We start from the raw sequence: 15710 nt of genomic DNA, 5'->3' as shown, positions 1-15710 counted from the left end.
CGCTGAGGGACGGCCCGGGGCGCTCGGAGCGCGGCGGCACCTCGGCATCCCTGAGGGCGCAAAAGGCCTCCGAGATCGTCCGGCCCCACCTATGAGCCAACACCTCCGTGTCAGCCAGACCGCGGCACCGAGGGCCAAGTACAGTGCTTCCCTGAACACCCCTAGGGATGGTGACTGCACCGGGCAGCCCGTCCCAGTGTGTTATCACCTACTCAGGAAATTCATCCCAATGTTCAAACGGTGACACGCTGGGTTTCCATCTGCACTGTGCTGTTAGGTGTGTTGTTGCTGTGACCCAAACCACGACAAATTGCTGGCCCTGGGCACTACAGCGTATGTGGGAAATTGGGGATATCCAGCGACTTCATGCTGTAGCTGTCGTTTTCCCAGACGAACCAGCAAAGGACACCTCAATACTAAGAAGGCAGTGGCTTTGGCTATCTCAGGAAAGCTACCCCAGCCTTGGAGATGCTGAAAGACACACTCCTGGGATCATACAAAAGTGCATTTAGGCCGTCAGAGTGGTCAGTGGCAGCACAGAGTAACTCAAGGTGAGCACAGCTCTGTCAATTACTTTAGAAGACATGGCACTCCATTCCATTAAATGAGATAGTTGAATCCCACACGCTTTATTCACAATAAACTATTTATTTTGTCAATTCTGGAATGCCAGAGTTTTCGTGAAAAAGCCTTTGCTTTTTGGGAATGCTGTTTTCAGTTTGCATGCATGAAGCAGTGGATCTCCCAAAAATCAAGTTCTCTGTAGGTTTTCTGGGACTTCAGCTCTGGTCCCTCCACCCCCCACAGGCAACTGAGAACATCCTGCTTTGTCTCAGGTTTGCTGGCAAGACCAGATGGTCCTTCCCACGACAAAGTCCTGTTTGCAGGCCCTTTGAAAGGCGCTAAAGTGACCACAATTTATTAGCTGGTATAAACAAACACACCTGAGCATCTGCATCTACAAGCATGCCCATGGTCACACCAGCACCAGGACTGACAACCCTTTGGCCAAGGCGAGACTAAAATATGGTTCCAGTGAAATTATGTTCTTCTGGCACACCTCCTTGAAGTGTCAGGTCCTCAAATCCAAAGCCTATTTCCTAGTTAGTGCCTACCCTAGAGGGAAAGATTTTCATACCCAAGATCAGTAAAATTCTTACCCTCTGAGCATTCCTTGATCAATCAGATCTGTCTAAAGAAAATTCACTTGACAGAAAGTAACAGCATCGTCTGTTCTCCTGTATTTTTTATATCAATGTAGAAAATATGAGGTCAATGAGAAAGGCTATCCCCAACATTAGAGCTTCCTAAGTACATTCTTTCCTAGGAATATCCTGGGAGTACTTAAAGCTGCTTGAGAAACCCACCTGGCTCCCACAGGGGGTGGTTACTGCCTTTAGCATAGGCTGGAATTGCTTTTATGAAGTATTGTTAGACCAGAGCACAGTGTGAGGAGAAGCAGAGTAGACAGAAGTACCAGTTGCTGATTCCCAGGAAAGCCTGAGTTGTTATGCATTCATTCCTTGGTACACTCCTGTGCTAAACACTGAGGCTTTTATAGAAACTCTGCAGTCATTGGCAAAAGTGTCCCTGTTCCCAGCAGGCTTTATCTCCTGTTTGGCTGACTTATAGTTAAAGATCCATTCCTTTCTAGAGTGTACAGCCAGAAAGCAGGGTAGAGAGGATTTGAGGTATTGATTTCAAAGGTGTGCAGAAGAATTTCTTTGTCAGCGATAGAGTAAAATGACACAGTCTTCTTCTCTAGCTCCAGGAAAACCCCAACCTTCAGTGGTTTGTCCTTGTGTAATAATGTTTCTTGATCCTTATGCCACACTGATAGCTGTTTTTTAGGACCCAGCCATTCTATACACCAGGAATGCTCGGTTCTTCCCAATTTGTCCCTTTTACCAATCATGTCATGAGCAACTCCAACAGCCCATCCATCACTGTCCTTGGTAATCACTTCCCAGTAGTGGCACCCAGTAGAGAAGCCCTGTGAACACATGACTTGGCTGATGCTGAATCTTTTGGGGGATGGTTGGTAACTGGTGGGATGGCTGGAAACCATCACTCTCCTGTTCTGGGCTGTGAGTGCCAAACGCTCGTGTACTCTTGTGGGATCAAAAGTCACATCATCTGCCCCTGGAAGACAGAAAGGAAAATATTCTCACATGCAGGCAACAAGAAGGCAGCTGTATCCCCGCTCCAAAAGAGAAATTAAGCCCAATGATCAAACCATAAACCTGAATCAAAGTCCAAAAATCCTTAACCAAGCACTATCAACTGCATCCTGGGCATACAGAAACCTTTAACAGGCACAACTGTGTAAATATCCATAACGGACTCATATGCACTCCAGTGGAAAGGTTAAAGTACCCTGCACCCTAAAAGATGGATTTTATTCCTAGCCACAGTCTTTTTTAAAAAAATTACCTTTTTGTCAATAATAAATGGGATGCTTACCTTCATAAAGCTCACAGTCATATGTTCACTAGGACAAGTTCTTACATATTTTATCAGCAAAAACATTTGTTTTCTGTGTTAAGCTACAGCTGTAGTAGAGGATGTTGATAGCAAAAATATTTGTCAAAATGATACAGAATTCAAGCAACAACTGGAATAATTAGAGCTTAACAGCAAAGATCAGGGAGGTGCAGTAACTGCCTGTACACCAGCTCGACTCCACAGCCAGCACAAGCTACCACACAGCTTACACAAAACAGGTTTCTTATCTCTTTTTTTATCCTACATCCACAGTCAGGTTCAATGTTACATTATGTGTCAGTAACTGATTCATTCACGACAACTCCATTGTGTTTCCATGCTTCAGTAAACAACCACGTTGCCTGCTGATGTTGGCAAGGACAGTTTTCTTCAGCAAATCCAGTCTCAGGGTCACCTGGATGTTGTTAAGAGTCCTGCTGGCTTGGATACTTACACTGAGAAAAGTGGCTGGAAATGGTTGGTTCAGGACTTTCAGCTGCAGGCTCTGGAGGTGATGAGCTGACACTTGGCTCCTGGTAGAAGTCTGGAGGCTGCACTAAATACAAAAATAAGTGACATGTTAAGGCATTTCTTCCAAATGCACACAGGAAGTATTTAAGCTTCTAAAGGAAAGTACACCTTAAATAAACCCAGACATTTATTCAAGTGCAAAACAAGGAGCTGCCTTTTCTGATTGTATAAATTACAAAGAACATGCAGGCAAACATTTTTACCTAAAATTAACAAAACACTCTTTGCTGGTGGTCAGAAGGGAACTGTCAGAAGAGTGAGATGGGTAAAGCAATTGGATCATTCTATACAGATAAAGCAGTTTCTGCCATAAAAAGTTTTACAGTGTTCTTCAGTTTTTTTGCTGAGTATCGTGTTTCCTGTTTTATTTGCACATGAATTACATAAGAACAAAGTAATTTTTTACTCTATTTGCTTGATCCACTGCCTTTAAGAAAAAGATTTCAAAAATAAGGGAAACTCACCTGGTGGGAGTTGCTGAGCATAATTCTCCAATAGTAAAATTTCCAACTTTCTCTTAAGATCTTCTACAGCACTTTTGACAACATTAAGCTTTTCATCAAGTGTAATTTTATTTATTGTCAAAGGTGAGCCTTCGTGCATCTGCCTCTCACATAAGTCTCTCTAATAATGACAAAAGGATCAAGAGAAATATGTAAACAGCAGCAGTTATTTAATCTCTCAGATCAGATTACAATATAAAGCCTGACTGGAAAACACGCAGTGATCTCTCCAAGAATCTTACTCTTTTTATCAAAAGTTTCCTTTATAGGACAGCTACCTCAGCAAACCAACCTGAAATCTCACAGAAAATAGCAACGGATATTCTTATTAAAAATAATAAAAAGACTGTGTTTTCCCCAAGAAAATCAAGAATGCAATGAATTTTTCTTTTATATATATATTACAATCTCCTTAAGTGTTCTTACAAATACACAAAGCTACTCTTTTTTAAACTTCCTTCTTTTTCTAGAACCGAAATCAAAAGTTTGAAAATGTATTAGCGTGAGGAATGGGTAACTTAGTTTGCCTAAATTTAGCAATTGTTGAAATCTAGATCTGAACTTGCTCTGTTAGTCTGTGTGTATAGTCTGTAGGAGGACAGCCTTTTGGAGGCTGGATTAATCTCCTTTGCAGGTGGATATTTCAAGTAGGCCAGATAACATTGAAAGTCCCCATTTGTCCTCACTGCCTGTAACGGGACCCTGGATCAGGTGAATTCCAATGCAGGCACCTGTTCCTGGATCCTGGAAGTTCAATTCTGTCTCATGGCACTGCCCCACCCAGTAAGCCCCACTCCAAATTCCTGCTGGTTAACTTGCATCACTTGGCACTGTTGTTTTCAACATCCAAATAGGCTCTACACAATCTGAAGTACTTTAACTTCATCTTTTGAGGTCCTTGATGTGTTTTCCTCAAGAAAACGGTTACAAAATATTTAATAACTCTATGAGTTTTTAAACTTGCATAACTGTGTGGAAAATAAAAAGATAATGAAAGATCTTGACTTCAGATTTGACTGAGTACTGGCTTTCAGCACTGCACTCCCACTTCATTCCAGCTCACCAATATCCTTGGAAAAAATCTAGTTCTGAATTCTATTCCCAGCCTGTGCCTCTTTCAGTACTTTTTTCCCCTCTGAATTTCTCACTCCAAACTCTCCCTGCTGACAGCAATGTCCATGGACTGGCACCATTGTCTCTATGAGAATGGTGCAGTGAGGACCTCAAAGGTGCTCTGTACGTATTCAGCTATCCCAGTGAGCCTGAGTTTCTACTCATATTCTGCACTTCATCACTTACAGTTTGGGCTTTGATGTCTGTGAGCTGGTGAATAGTCTCTTCAATTTTCTGTTGAGCAGCTTTTTGCTGTTGTTCAATGAACATCAGTGTGTTTCTCTCCTGTCTTTCAACATATTCCTTCATGCAACAGAAATCTTTAGTAATCTGGCATTTGATCTGAGATGTATATTCCTGAAAGACAGAAAATATGGAGTTCATTGTGTGGTTAGGAAAGATGCACGAAATATGATAATTACTGTCCCATCTAATGTGCTCTTTGAGTGACCCCTGCAGACCAAAAAACTTTATTCAAAGGAATGAAATATATTTGATACTATCCTGCATTACATACAATGAGATTTGGGGCATTTGGATCGTGACTATTTTATGGCCAGTGGACTCTGCTTGACAACTCAGAAAGTTCAATATTCCCTCTTATTATTATTTGTAATTTGCATCTAAGTGTACCAGAATAATTCAGGCTACTCCTGGGAGAAACAGAAAAATGCAACAATGCACAACTCCAGTGGCTTTTGTGCCAGCCAAGACACAAATAATGCAGCTGATGGCATATATTCATTCTCATCAGCAAAAACAGGATTATGACAGAAAAGAAGGAAACAAAAAGGCGGATGGATTCCAGCTGTGAGCTGGAAGGCAACCCTGCAGTCAACATCTTCAGCCCATAACAGTGGAAAGAGAAAATTACTGTAGGTGATGAATGTACAGTGTGTACCTTTGTTCTGTTGAGATCTTTCCTCAACAGGTGGATGGTCTCTGCAGTTATTTCTTGTTGCTTGGAGCTCTCCCATATCTCTTCCTCCTTTAAAGTGACACATGGAACTATTTATCTATAAAAACCTCAGAGAAAGCATGACTAGGCTAAGCTGCAGGACAATAAAAATTCCCTACATGACTTACATTAGTTAAGCAATCGATGTTTGAGGAATCGTCTGAAAGACACAATTCTGACTAGGATAATCACAATTAAGTCAACATCAACAGTCACCAATTACTTATATGTTCAGCTGTAACTGTGAGCTTTAATATGCTCTTAGCTTGACTGAAAAAGATATATATGTGCTAAAACAATTAAGGTCAACACGTTTTTCTCATCTCCTCCTCTGGGAGTCGTTTTAAGCAGAGATATAGATCATGAACCTTTCCCATTTCGCGCCATAAAGCTGGGTGGAGCTGTAGCACTGTCGTGTCCTTTCAGCAGTCTCCAACGCAATGTTGATGCAGTAAGTAACACCCAGCACAAAAGAAGTCACTTACTACTATTGTGCATCAGCTGAACGCGTACAGGTATTAGCTCTCCTAATTGTGTCAGACACCACCAAGGAGCCCCAGCACTGTCAGCCGAACCCATCTGCTCCATGAGTTCTGTGCCATGGGACGGAAACCCGGGCTGTCCCAGAATGTCGCGGGCAGGAGTCCCCGGGAGCCGGGGGATGCGAACTCGGAATGCCCCCGGGGTGTCGCGGAGCAGCCCCAGGATGTCGGGCGGTGAAGCTCCCGGGTGTCGGGGAGCCCCGGGCTGCCTCCGGCCGTACCTTCTCCCCACGTCCCCGCCCCGCCGAGCTCAGGTCGTTGCAGGCAGCAGCTCCATAGGCTCGCGGCTCCTCCTGCGCTTCCAAGGTGTCCCTCAGCTCCCGCGGGATGAGGCCGAGCAGCGCGGCCAGCTCGCGGTTGGGCCGCAGGTGCTGCGGCTCGAAGGCGCAGCGGCAGAGCGGGCAGGCGGCGCGGCGCCGCCCCGCGCAGTACCGGAGGATGCAGCCCCGGCAGAAGCTGTGGCCGCAGCCCGTGAGCCGCACGGGCTCCGCGAAGAGCTGCAGGCAGCAGGAGCAGTGCAGCTCCAGGACGCGCTGCAGCCTCTCGAGCTCGATGACGGCGCCCATGGCCCGCCCGGAGCGCGGCGGCCGCGCAGTTCCGATTTCCCCGGGCCCCTCCTCCGCTGCCGAGAGCGCCCCGGCTCTGCCCGCCCTGCTCTGCTCTGCCCCGCTCCTTTCACGTGCCTTGGTCGCACGGTTTGGAGTGCGGGTGGAAATGGACTTTGACGCACAACTCTCAAGGGCCTGGCCTTCACTTTCGTTGACTGTCCAAAAAAAGTCCCCGTTATCTGCACAATTTCATTTCCTCCGTGACTTTCCCGATTTTGTAATAGTGAAAGTTGCTGACATGGGCAGTCTGCTGACCCAGCCGGAAGAACAGTGCCACGGCACAGCACAGTGCAGACCTTGTCTGACTGAAGTCCAGGCTACTGGGGGGACCAAACCCTTCTGAGGTCATCCCCAGCTACTCAGGTAATCTCAAAATAACAATTAACAATGAAGACCGGCATTGTTCATCATACAAGTCAAAAGCTGCTCTCTGTTGATTTCAGGAGCTGCAGGATTAGGCTGTTTAATAGAAATTGCTGAACCACCATGTCAGCTAGAATGAACGGGGTTGTGTGGGGACACAGCCTGGAACACAGGAAGTTCATGGGAGCATATCAACACAAAAAACTGCTGCACATTGCTCAGAGCTGGATGATGAGCTAGCTGAGAAAGGCAGAATAATGAACCACCTCAATTGCTTTGCACTACTGGGCGAGTGGGGGTGGAGAGAAAGAAGGATTAGTGTCACTAATTCCTGCAAATATTGGCACTTCTCATTTCTGCAAAAAAAGAACTATTTACAGTATCTCAAGACCAGCTGGCAATTGTCAGCAGAAGGTGGAAGCCTCACCAGAAACTTGGTCTGCAAGACTTCCTCTTGATTTGCAAAATGAGGCTATCTGTAAAGAAGAATTAAATGTGTGAATGACTTGCTGCTTGGTAGAACCAGATCTTAGACTTTGTCTTGAGGCATGGAACACTCAGTGCTCTGTGTCAGCCAGTGCAATCTCCATCAGTTCCTGCACACAGTGGTACCTGATGAGAAGGCTCCCCTCCAACACCGAACACCAGTCCTCATTCATGGAGCATTTGCAAGCAAGTCACTGAAGAAATACTTTTAAAACTTGTTTTTGCCTTTCAACGTTCAGTATAATCAAGCTCATTAAGCTCCATCTGTTCCTGGGTGAGGCAGATCAATGCATGTTCATCCTTTACTCTCAATGTATTCACTGGGGCACCATGTGGAGTTGTGCTTTGGAAAAAAATCATTAGATGTTGGATTTGCCAGTCACATAAACACCAAACAGTAGAGACTGTTGAAAGCAAGGAGCTAGAAGAGTCTGTGTGATTTCATTACAGGAGTGATCCCATTACAGTATCCTCTACAACTTAAACTTGGCTTGGTTTTTTATTGTGCCAGAAATGTAGTGCTGTAAGAAACATTCATCCCACTCTGTTGAAAACAGCCCTGTCCTTGTGTGGCCAAAAGCTGCAGCTAGGTGGAATGCAGCTGCCTGCCTGCTCCTCCCTGTGGACATCAGGGTTGGGTGATGACTCCGTTCAAGGCATCCATCCATTCCCTCTGCTTCTTGTCATTCTCACAGATAAACACAAACTCTCTCACTGGTGTGACCAAAGTGATCACTGGCTTTTTCTTCTTCATCCAGACTTTCTGGGGCAAATCATCTCGTACTTCATATCCCTGATCCCTCCTTCCGATGAAAACCTGGCCCTGTGCAAATGCATCCTGGAAAGAAGGAAGCAGACAGCCATTAGCCAGCAGACAGTGTAGCTCCAGCAGACACTGCTCTGTTCTTCGACATGGAACAGGATCTGGGGATGCACAGAGGGGAACCGATGACACGGACTGGTGACACCAGCAGGGAACACACAAAGGGGTATTTTGCACTCACAGGCATTCTTAAGAGGTGAAGGCAGGGCCCCACTGGTTGGTGGGTGCTCAGAAGGGGCAGGGAAGGACATTCCCATGGCTAAAGCAGTACTAGGAGGCAGGATGGGGCTCATCTTGGCTAAGGTTACAGACACAGAGGCTCTAGGGCTGGGGGAGAGGGGGCATGAACACCACAGGCAGTAGCAGTTACTTTCAGAAGATCTTTCTCACAGCCACTGTACAGGCCAGAGCTCCCAACCAGCTCAACTGCAGAGACATCCTTTGGCAAGGGAGATGGGCTCTTGAGGCTGGGCCTGCTCCAGTCTGGCACAGCCACTGGAAAAGGTGGATGAGAACAGACCCTTTCTCCCCACCTGCTTCCCACGAAGGGGCTGTGGAACAAAGAATACTCCTCTTACCAGTGGATTTTTAAAGTATAGCAGGTTCCTTTCCTGGGAATCCAAGCAGAACCAGCGTACCTTAAAGGCCTCCTTCTGCTGCAAGGAAATGGTAGAAATTAATATTTAAAGACCCAAATCTCAAAGTGGACTTTGGTCTATTCAAATCCCAGGACCACTTAAGTGACTTGAAGCTGGAGTTCAGTTTCCTTCATCCCTACAACTTATAAAAGAACTGTTGTGTGCAGCCCTCAGCTCTCTCTTCTCCCTGGGCTCAAAATATAGATGAGATATGACAATCCTCTGGGCAGGGAAGTAAGCAATCAATTGCAGCAATCTGATCAGGGAGGTTGTCCCTGGAATTTTGGGTGTACAATACTAGTTATTTTTTATCAGGTGCTAATTCCATCAGCTACACTTACCTGACCCTTCCTGAGCTATTAATTGCTCCAGGCTGAACTGAAGAGGCCTCTTCTAGGACTCAACTCAGTTTAAGCAGAATTTAGGCCTCAGAAGATAAACACAAAATCTTTCATGCTCTGTGCAAGTAGCTGCAGAAGAGGTGTTGGAACACTGGCACAAGTTGGGCCTCAGATCTTTTATCTCCTCCTCCAGCAGTTCTGCTGCTCTTCTGTTCCAAGAGGATTGGCCCAAACACTTCCCACAATACAACAAACCAAACTATTGGCTTCACTGTAGAGAAATTTGCTCAAATAACACTTTGCTGCTCTAAGTAGATGTGACTTAAGTGGAACCGACTCTAAGTGAAACAGAGAAGTGTGGGAGGGGCAGCACATCATGTTCTGCTGTGGCAGGAGCTGCAGTTAGCAGATACAACAATCCATGTGGTTTTGTGTAACAGCACTTCGCATGTCCATTGACAGGTAATCCACCCTGCTTACTCTTCAAGGATTCTTCATGATCTTATTTTCCACACAAAATAAAACACGGTCCCAAAGAACATGATATATTTTAATATGGTGTCTTTTATCAACTCAGGAAGCAGAGAGTCACTGAGCAAATAATTTACAAGTCAGGATCATTGAACTACCAAATATTTTCTATTTGGAATGATCCTGTTTGTGTAACACCAAGTATGCACTTACTTTTGGTCCTGTTTTCTCCATATATCCTTCTATGACGAAATTTCTTGTGATCCTGGGTATGAGCTAGGAGAACACAAGCACAAGAAAGTCTGTGTCCCAACTGAAACCAGGATAGGCTGTCTCATTCAAGACTGCATTTCTGCTCCGTTTTTGTGAAAGTTAATCACCATCAATTGTGGCTTTTGAGGTCTGGGATTTTTTTGTCTGCTTGGTAAAGGGAAGTCTGAAGTAAGAAGGAACATAACATTTTTGACAGATTACACTGTATAAGAATGACATAGAGACTTTAAGGCCTTAAATGCTGACCGAGTTTTTGCATGTTATTCAGTATGGCCTTTCCTTCTACCTCTTCTGTCCATTCCCTGGACCCAAGTGCTACTTTTTAAACATCTGACTCTGTCAGAAGAACTGAGAAAATGTTTTCCCATGCTATATTTGGCTAGACAGCTTCAGGCCCTGTTCAGTTCTCACCTCAGGCTCAGGGACATTTGGGAAGCTTGTTCTGAGATAATGGTAACGTGCTGCCCGAATAGCATTGAACCAGTCAACAATCTCCTGGGAAAACAGCAAACACAAACATGAAGATCAACAAGAGTAAGAGTACTGCTTCTCCAAAATGCCCTTCTCCTTCCTGGTCACCTCTTTGTAAAGGGGTACTTTCTCCTCACGGGGCAGAGAGAGTCAGTGATTTGTCCCAGACATCTGAAAAACATTGACCCTTGAAAATAATTTAAGAATGCCCCTCCTGGGAGGAGGTCCAAGACATTCTCAGCATGGACAAGCACCCTAGTCTGTACACACAGGCTTTTTCAGTTGATTCAGGTGTTTAAAAACCTCTGTACCTGGAAGGAGACAAGAACTCTGTTGAAGGAAGAAACAGAAATCTTAACAACATCTATAGAGATACTTTAAAAAATTATCATTACTGGCTTGGAAATAATGTAAAACAATATTCTCTATGCGTGTCAAGAATTTAACCATGAAATTGTGTAAAACCACAAGGCAGTTACCTTACAGGGATTTACATCCATGCACCACTTAAAACTGTCCTAAAGGTGAACTTGAACATATGCCCCAACAGAAAAGGAGCAAGATGCTACAGTTATCAAATTCTGCAATTTCCTATATTCTACAAGTTTTAGTGATACCAAGTAAAACCAGATCTTGCAGACACAGTAACTTCCAAAATATAGATCCGACATCTAAGCATCTTGCTTACTCCCAATCTCCATTATATTCACCTTTCCACTTTCGTGATAGACAAAAAGGTTCCTTGTTTGACCATCTGTGATGTATGTGATCTGCAACCCATGGCTGTGTCCTGTTTTCTCCACCTGGAACATGGCATTCAGAGTCTCAACGCTGATAATGGCTTTTGGACCTTTGGACTGTGAATGAAAAGCATCACTGTATTAAAGTGCTCTCAGGGAATGTTGCAGGACAGACCAGCTGTATGAGACCTAGATCCCTACTGAAGAGAAAGCAGACATCCTAAAATATCTGAATATTGGATATACCCAAATCATAAAGCCTTGACTACTTGTAACATAAAACCACTTACAAAGATTCCTTCACAAATGCTGGGTGACTGCTAAAGAGGGCTGGGTCTGCATTGCAAGGGATAGGTTTATCTCAGTCTCTGAGTTAGAGAACAGTTAGCTACAATCTCTCACAGAAAGGAGTTGTGTTGAGAACCCTGCTGCAGGAGCTGATGAGAGGATATTTGGTTAATGTTAGAGGCAACAACTGCCAGCAGATCTCTTCTTTGTCTTGCTATTCAACTGCCAGTACCCATTTCCTTTGTTCACTAAGCAAAAGGAGGCTGCAGGGTTGAGATAAGGGATGAGAAAAAGAACTAAATGCAAAATTTCCCAATATACCATACTTGTTAAGGGAGAAACATGTGCACTCCTCTAAGCACAGGCTGGCCACAAAACTAGAAATAAAGCTACTTGTACTGGCTTTTGTCCACAGAGAGCAAGGTCTGAGGGTGGGTGTTGACTTGCTACCTATGGCTGGTTCTGGCTGAAGAACTCACTTCTTTGCTGTAGTACTTCATCACACCTTCCCTTGCTGACAGGAGAAATTGCCTCTTCTGGAACTGTCTGTGTCCCTTCCCAAGCTTCCAGAGGCATCCTTCACGGCTGCCTGCAAACCAGACAAGAAGTGTCAGAGAAGGGTGGCACAAGGGCAGGATTATTTAGCTGAGGGTGATGTGGCACAGTTTCAAGCCTCTTCTCCATCTGAGAATTTTTCCCTCATGAAAAAACAAGTGGAAGAAATAGAGAACTGTAAGATCTGAATATACCCTTGCACTTGTGTAAGTGCCTTTTCTTAGGAGTTTCTTCTCAAAGCTAAACTCAAAGAAGTGACTACACATCCAGCAGTTCAAATGTGACAAGCCAACCTTAGAGATCTTCAAAGCTGCCAACAGAACACTGTGCTGTTGGCCTTGAGGCTGAGACCTCCCTGACAAACCTTTTACCTGCAGAACAGAGATCATGGCAGACTCCAGTGTCAAGAAATTCCCCACGCTCATATTTAGCTCTAATCCACTGCTGTCTTAAAACCCTGGAAGAGGAAAACATAGATAAAGCTGATCTGTCTCTACTATAGTGTCAGCAGCCAGCTAGGGAGACCTGAAAAGGAAGCAAATGTAAAGGTCTGCAGCAGTGAATAGACCATCAACTTACAGGCAGTCATGGGACTTGGGGATGTAATAGTATGGTGGGACCTTTGCCTCATATTTAGCTTTGGCCCAGAGATTCCCGTGATTCCTCATAAACTGAAATACAAAATAAATTACAGTTAGGTGTGCAACTACAAATCAACAGCATGTCATGAATACAGAATGAGACTGCACTTTTTGCTGAGTCTTGCCATAACACTCAGTGTGTATTTAGATAAATTTATAAATTCTCTTTGGCATTATAGTTGGCTGGTTTTAGGAGAACGCACCTTTTTCAGTATTTACAGTTCTGAACCATGTGTGAAGGAATACAAACTGTGGTTCTTGATGAAAAGAACAAAAGAAAATTAGGAGGAAATTTATTTATGATCTCCCCATTCCTTCATCTCCCAGATATTAACTGTGATTGCATTAATAACACAATTCAACGGAATGATGAGAGGCTGAACCAATATTTAAGAAGAGTGTGTTGCTTTCTTAATTGAATAAACTACTGGGAAATATTTGTGGATTTCTAAGCCTCGGGGAGAAGTTACTGTGTATCTAAAAATACACACCACAAACCATCAGGAACATGGTCGCCTATCAGTGACCTATCAGTGTAATTTGATTGAGCAGGTCATAAAAAACCCCTGAAGTTACCCATGCAGTTGCTTGGCTCTGTGTGGCTCTATTGCACTGTCCTTGCTGGGTGGCACAAGAATTACATGGCACATATGGTTAGGAAATGTGGAGAATTACTGCTTTTTCCTCTGTACCTCTATTAAACTGCTCTCCCAGAAGTCAAGCCGAAGGGATTTGACTCTGCTGATTTCAGGGAGATTGCGATGAATTCCAGAACAATTCAAACAAATAAATATTCCAAGTTTGTAAGAAGCCCACTCTGGATCTAGATAAAAACACAAAGAATCAATTAATACACATGAAAAAACACAGCCACTAGCAAAGGTAAAAACCCACATCTGATGCACAGCCTAGGCTTCACACCTAGTAGATACCTCAAATCCCACCCCACTGTCACTTCACTGTGTTGAGGGGAACAATACCTGCTTTCCCTAGTGAATTATGTGGCCCCTGCATTTGTATATTCTTTAACTGCCTATTTGCTTTAAAATTAAGGTGACTGTGCAGGCAGGCAAGTGGTGATGGAAAAGCTCATAGTTCTGCGTGAAAAGTTGCTGCTGCTGAATTAATAGTGGAAGGAAAGTGCCAAGTGCTGAGCACTATTGAGAGTACAGCAGAGTACAGCCACCCACAGCGAGGACTCTGTCCGCTGCCCGCAAAGGCACCTGCTCTTGCCTGCTGCTACATCCCCTGAAGCAGCTTTGAGAGGTGCATCCGTATGGGCATTGAGCGTTCTGGCAAGACCATTTCCTTGGATTGCGCCATCGCCCACTTCTCCCTATCACGCTAAACAGAAGCAACTTGACGCCTTCTCCAGCTCCTGTTGGCTCCCGCCTGACCCACCCGAACGGGCACTGGCACCAGCGCGGGGGCTCCGCCGGGTTTTCCACGCTTTTCTCTGCCCCTTGCGCAGAGACACTGCCCGAGCTGAAAACCCACCCCACGCATCCTCCTTCCCCCTGCATCCTCATGCGCTGTCCACGCATAACCCGGGGAAGCGCTCGGTGCTGAGGTCGCTCGCCGAGAGCCGCGTCGCGGAGCGGCGGCGCACGGCCGGTCCCTCCTCCCGGCCGCTGTCCGCTCGGGAGCGGGGCCGGGGCGCTGCCCGGCGGGGCCGCTGGCCGGCGGGGCCGGTGGCCGGCGGGGCCGCTGCCCGGCGGGGCCGCTGCCCGGCGGGGCCGCTGGCCGGCGGGGCCGCTGCCCGGCGGGGCCGCCTCACCTGGCTCCCCGCAGTCGGCGCAGCGGTCGTTGCCGGTCCCGGCCGCCCTCTGCAGCTCCAGCAGCAGCGCCTTGTTGCGGTCGTAGTCCATCGCCCCGGGTGCCCGGCGCGGAGTCTGCGGGAGGCTCGGCCCAGCCGGGAAATGAGGAACCGGAGCGGCCCCGGCGCCCGGGACGCCCCGTCCCTCCTCCTGCAGGCGGCTCGGAGCGCGCGTTCCCCCGGCCCGGCCCGCCAGCACCCGCCCAGCGTCCCCGCCCTGGCCCGGTCCCCGGCAGCTTTCCCGGAACGAGTCCGAAGTTCCTGCGCTGGCACTTCATTAGTAAGAAGGGTCTGTGGCCAGGAGGGCTCGTCCGCGCACCTCGGGGCTTGCCCCAGCCCCATCTCTGTTAAAAAAGAAACTTTACAAAGCTTGCTGGGCGAACAGAACGGCAGCCGCGCCCCAGACATTGACCGAAAAAGCAGCGGCACCGCCGGCCAGGTGAGTCCCGCCCTCCCAGCGCAGCTCTGCCCCACTGCGAGTACTCGGCACAGGCTCTGAGGGAGCTCGGTGACACCAAGCACTGCCAGAAAAACTCTGTCCACATAGCTCAACACACGGACAATACAGCATTTCAACCCTACTGAAAATGTTCCTCTTCCACGGTAAAGCAAATGCCAAAAAATCGTGCCTTCATATTCAGTTCATCTAAGACAAAAGACAAAGATAAAAATATGAGACAAAGATTTTCAAGACAGTTAATTATTTTAGGAAAAGATTAAGAGGTATTCAAACATTTTTCTAGTTTTGGGTTAATTTAATTTGCATTGCTGATTTGCACTGCTATAGTGAAGCAGTATAATACACAATGCTTCTTTAGTAAAGTTTATCTACAATCTTGTAAAAACACTACAATTTTGTAGACGCCTAAACAATCAGGAGACATGTATTAACAGTTCCAAATACTGAAACCTTTTGTCCATCTCCTAGGTAGGTACTAAATAGTATTAGGCCTTTTAATTTGTAACTGTTGTAAAGTTATGAAATACACACCAGCAGAATATCTGAAAAAGTTGTTCAGCTACTTACACAGAATCTCTTTTCAGCATTCCCCCTCTAGGAACCGT

General features: G+C 45.8%; 2 protein-coding genes across 2 annotated transcripts; both read right to left on the bottom strand.

The window, feature by feature from the left end:
• Positions 1 to 891: 891 nt before the first annotated feature.
• On the bottom strand, positions 892 to 6813 carry RNF135 (ring finger protein 135). Its single transcript, XM_021537973.2, has 6 exons — positions 6353 to 6813; positions 5533 to 5619; positions 4818 to 4988; positions 3480 to 3639; positions 2939 to 3040; positions 892 to 2142 (listed from the first exon to the last, which is right to left on the bottom strand). The coding sequence occupies exons 1-6, from the start codon at positions 6695 to 6697 to the stop codon at positions 1607 to 1609; spliced, it is 1401 nt and encodes a 466-aa protein (XP_021393648.2). The 5' UTR covers positions 6698 to 6813; the 3' UTR covers positions 892 to 1606.
• Positions 6814 to 8074: 1261 nt separating this feature from the next.
• ADAP2 (ArfGAP with dual PH domains 2) lies at positions 8075 to 14781 on the bottom strand. The gene is made up of 10 exons (XM_021537988.3): positions 14607 to 14781; positions 13522 to 13652; positions 12768 to 12859; positions 12560 to 12645; positions 12113 to 12222; positions 11316 to 11462; positions 10546 to 10629; positions 10075 to 10137; positions 8990 to 9067; positions 8075 to 8426 (listed from the first exon to the last, which is right to left on the bottom strand). The coding sequence occupies exons 1-10, from the start codon at positions 14695 to 14697 to the stop codon at positions 8217 to 8219; spliced, it is 1092 nt and encodes a 363-aa protein (XP_021393663.3). The 5' UTR covers positions 14698 to 14781; the 3' UTR covers positions 8075 to 8216.
• Positions 14782 to 15710: the final 929 nt, after the last annotated feature.

This window comes from Lonchura striata, chromosome 19 (assembly GCF_046129695.1).
Source record: "Lonchura striata isolate bLonStr1 chromosome 19, bLonStr1.mat, whole genome shotgun sequence".
Lineage (NCBI taxonomy): Eukaryota > Metazoa > Chordata > Aves > Passeriformes > Estrildidae > Lonchura > Lonchura striata.
This window is presented reverse-complemented; position numbering and strand designations above follow the sequence as displayed.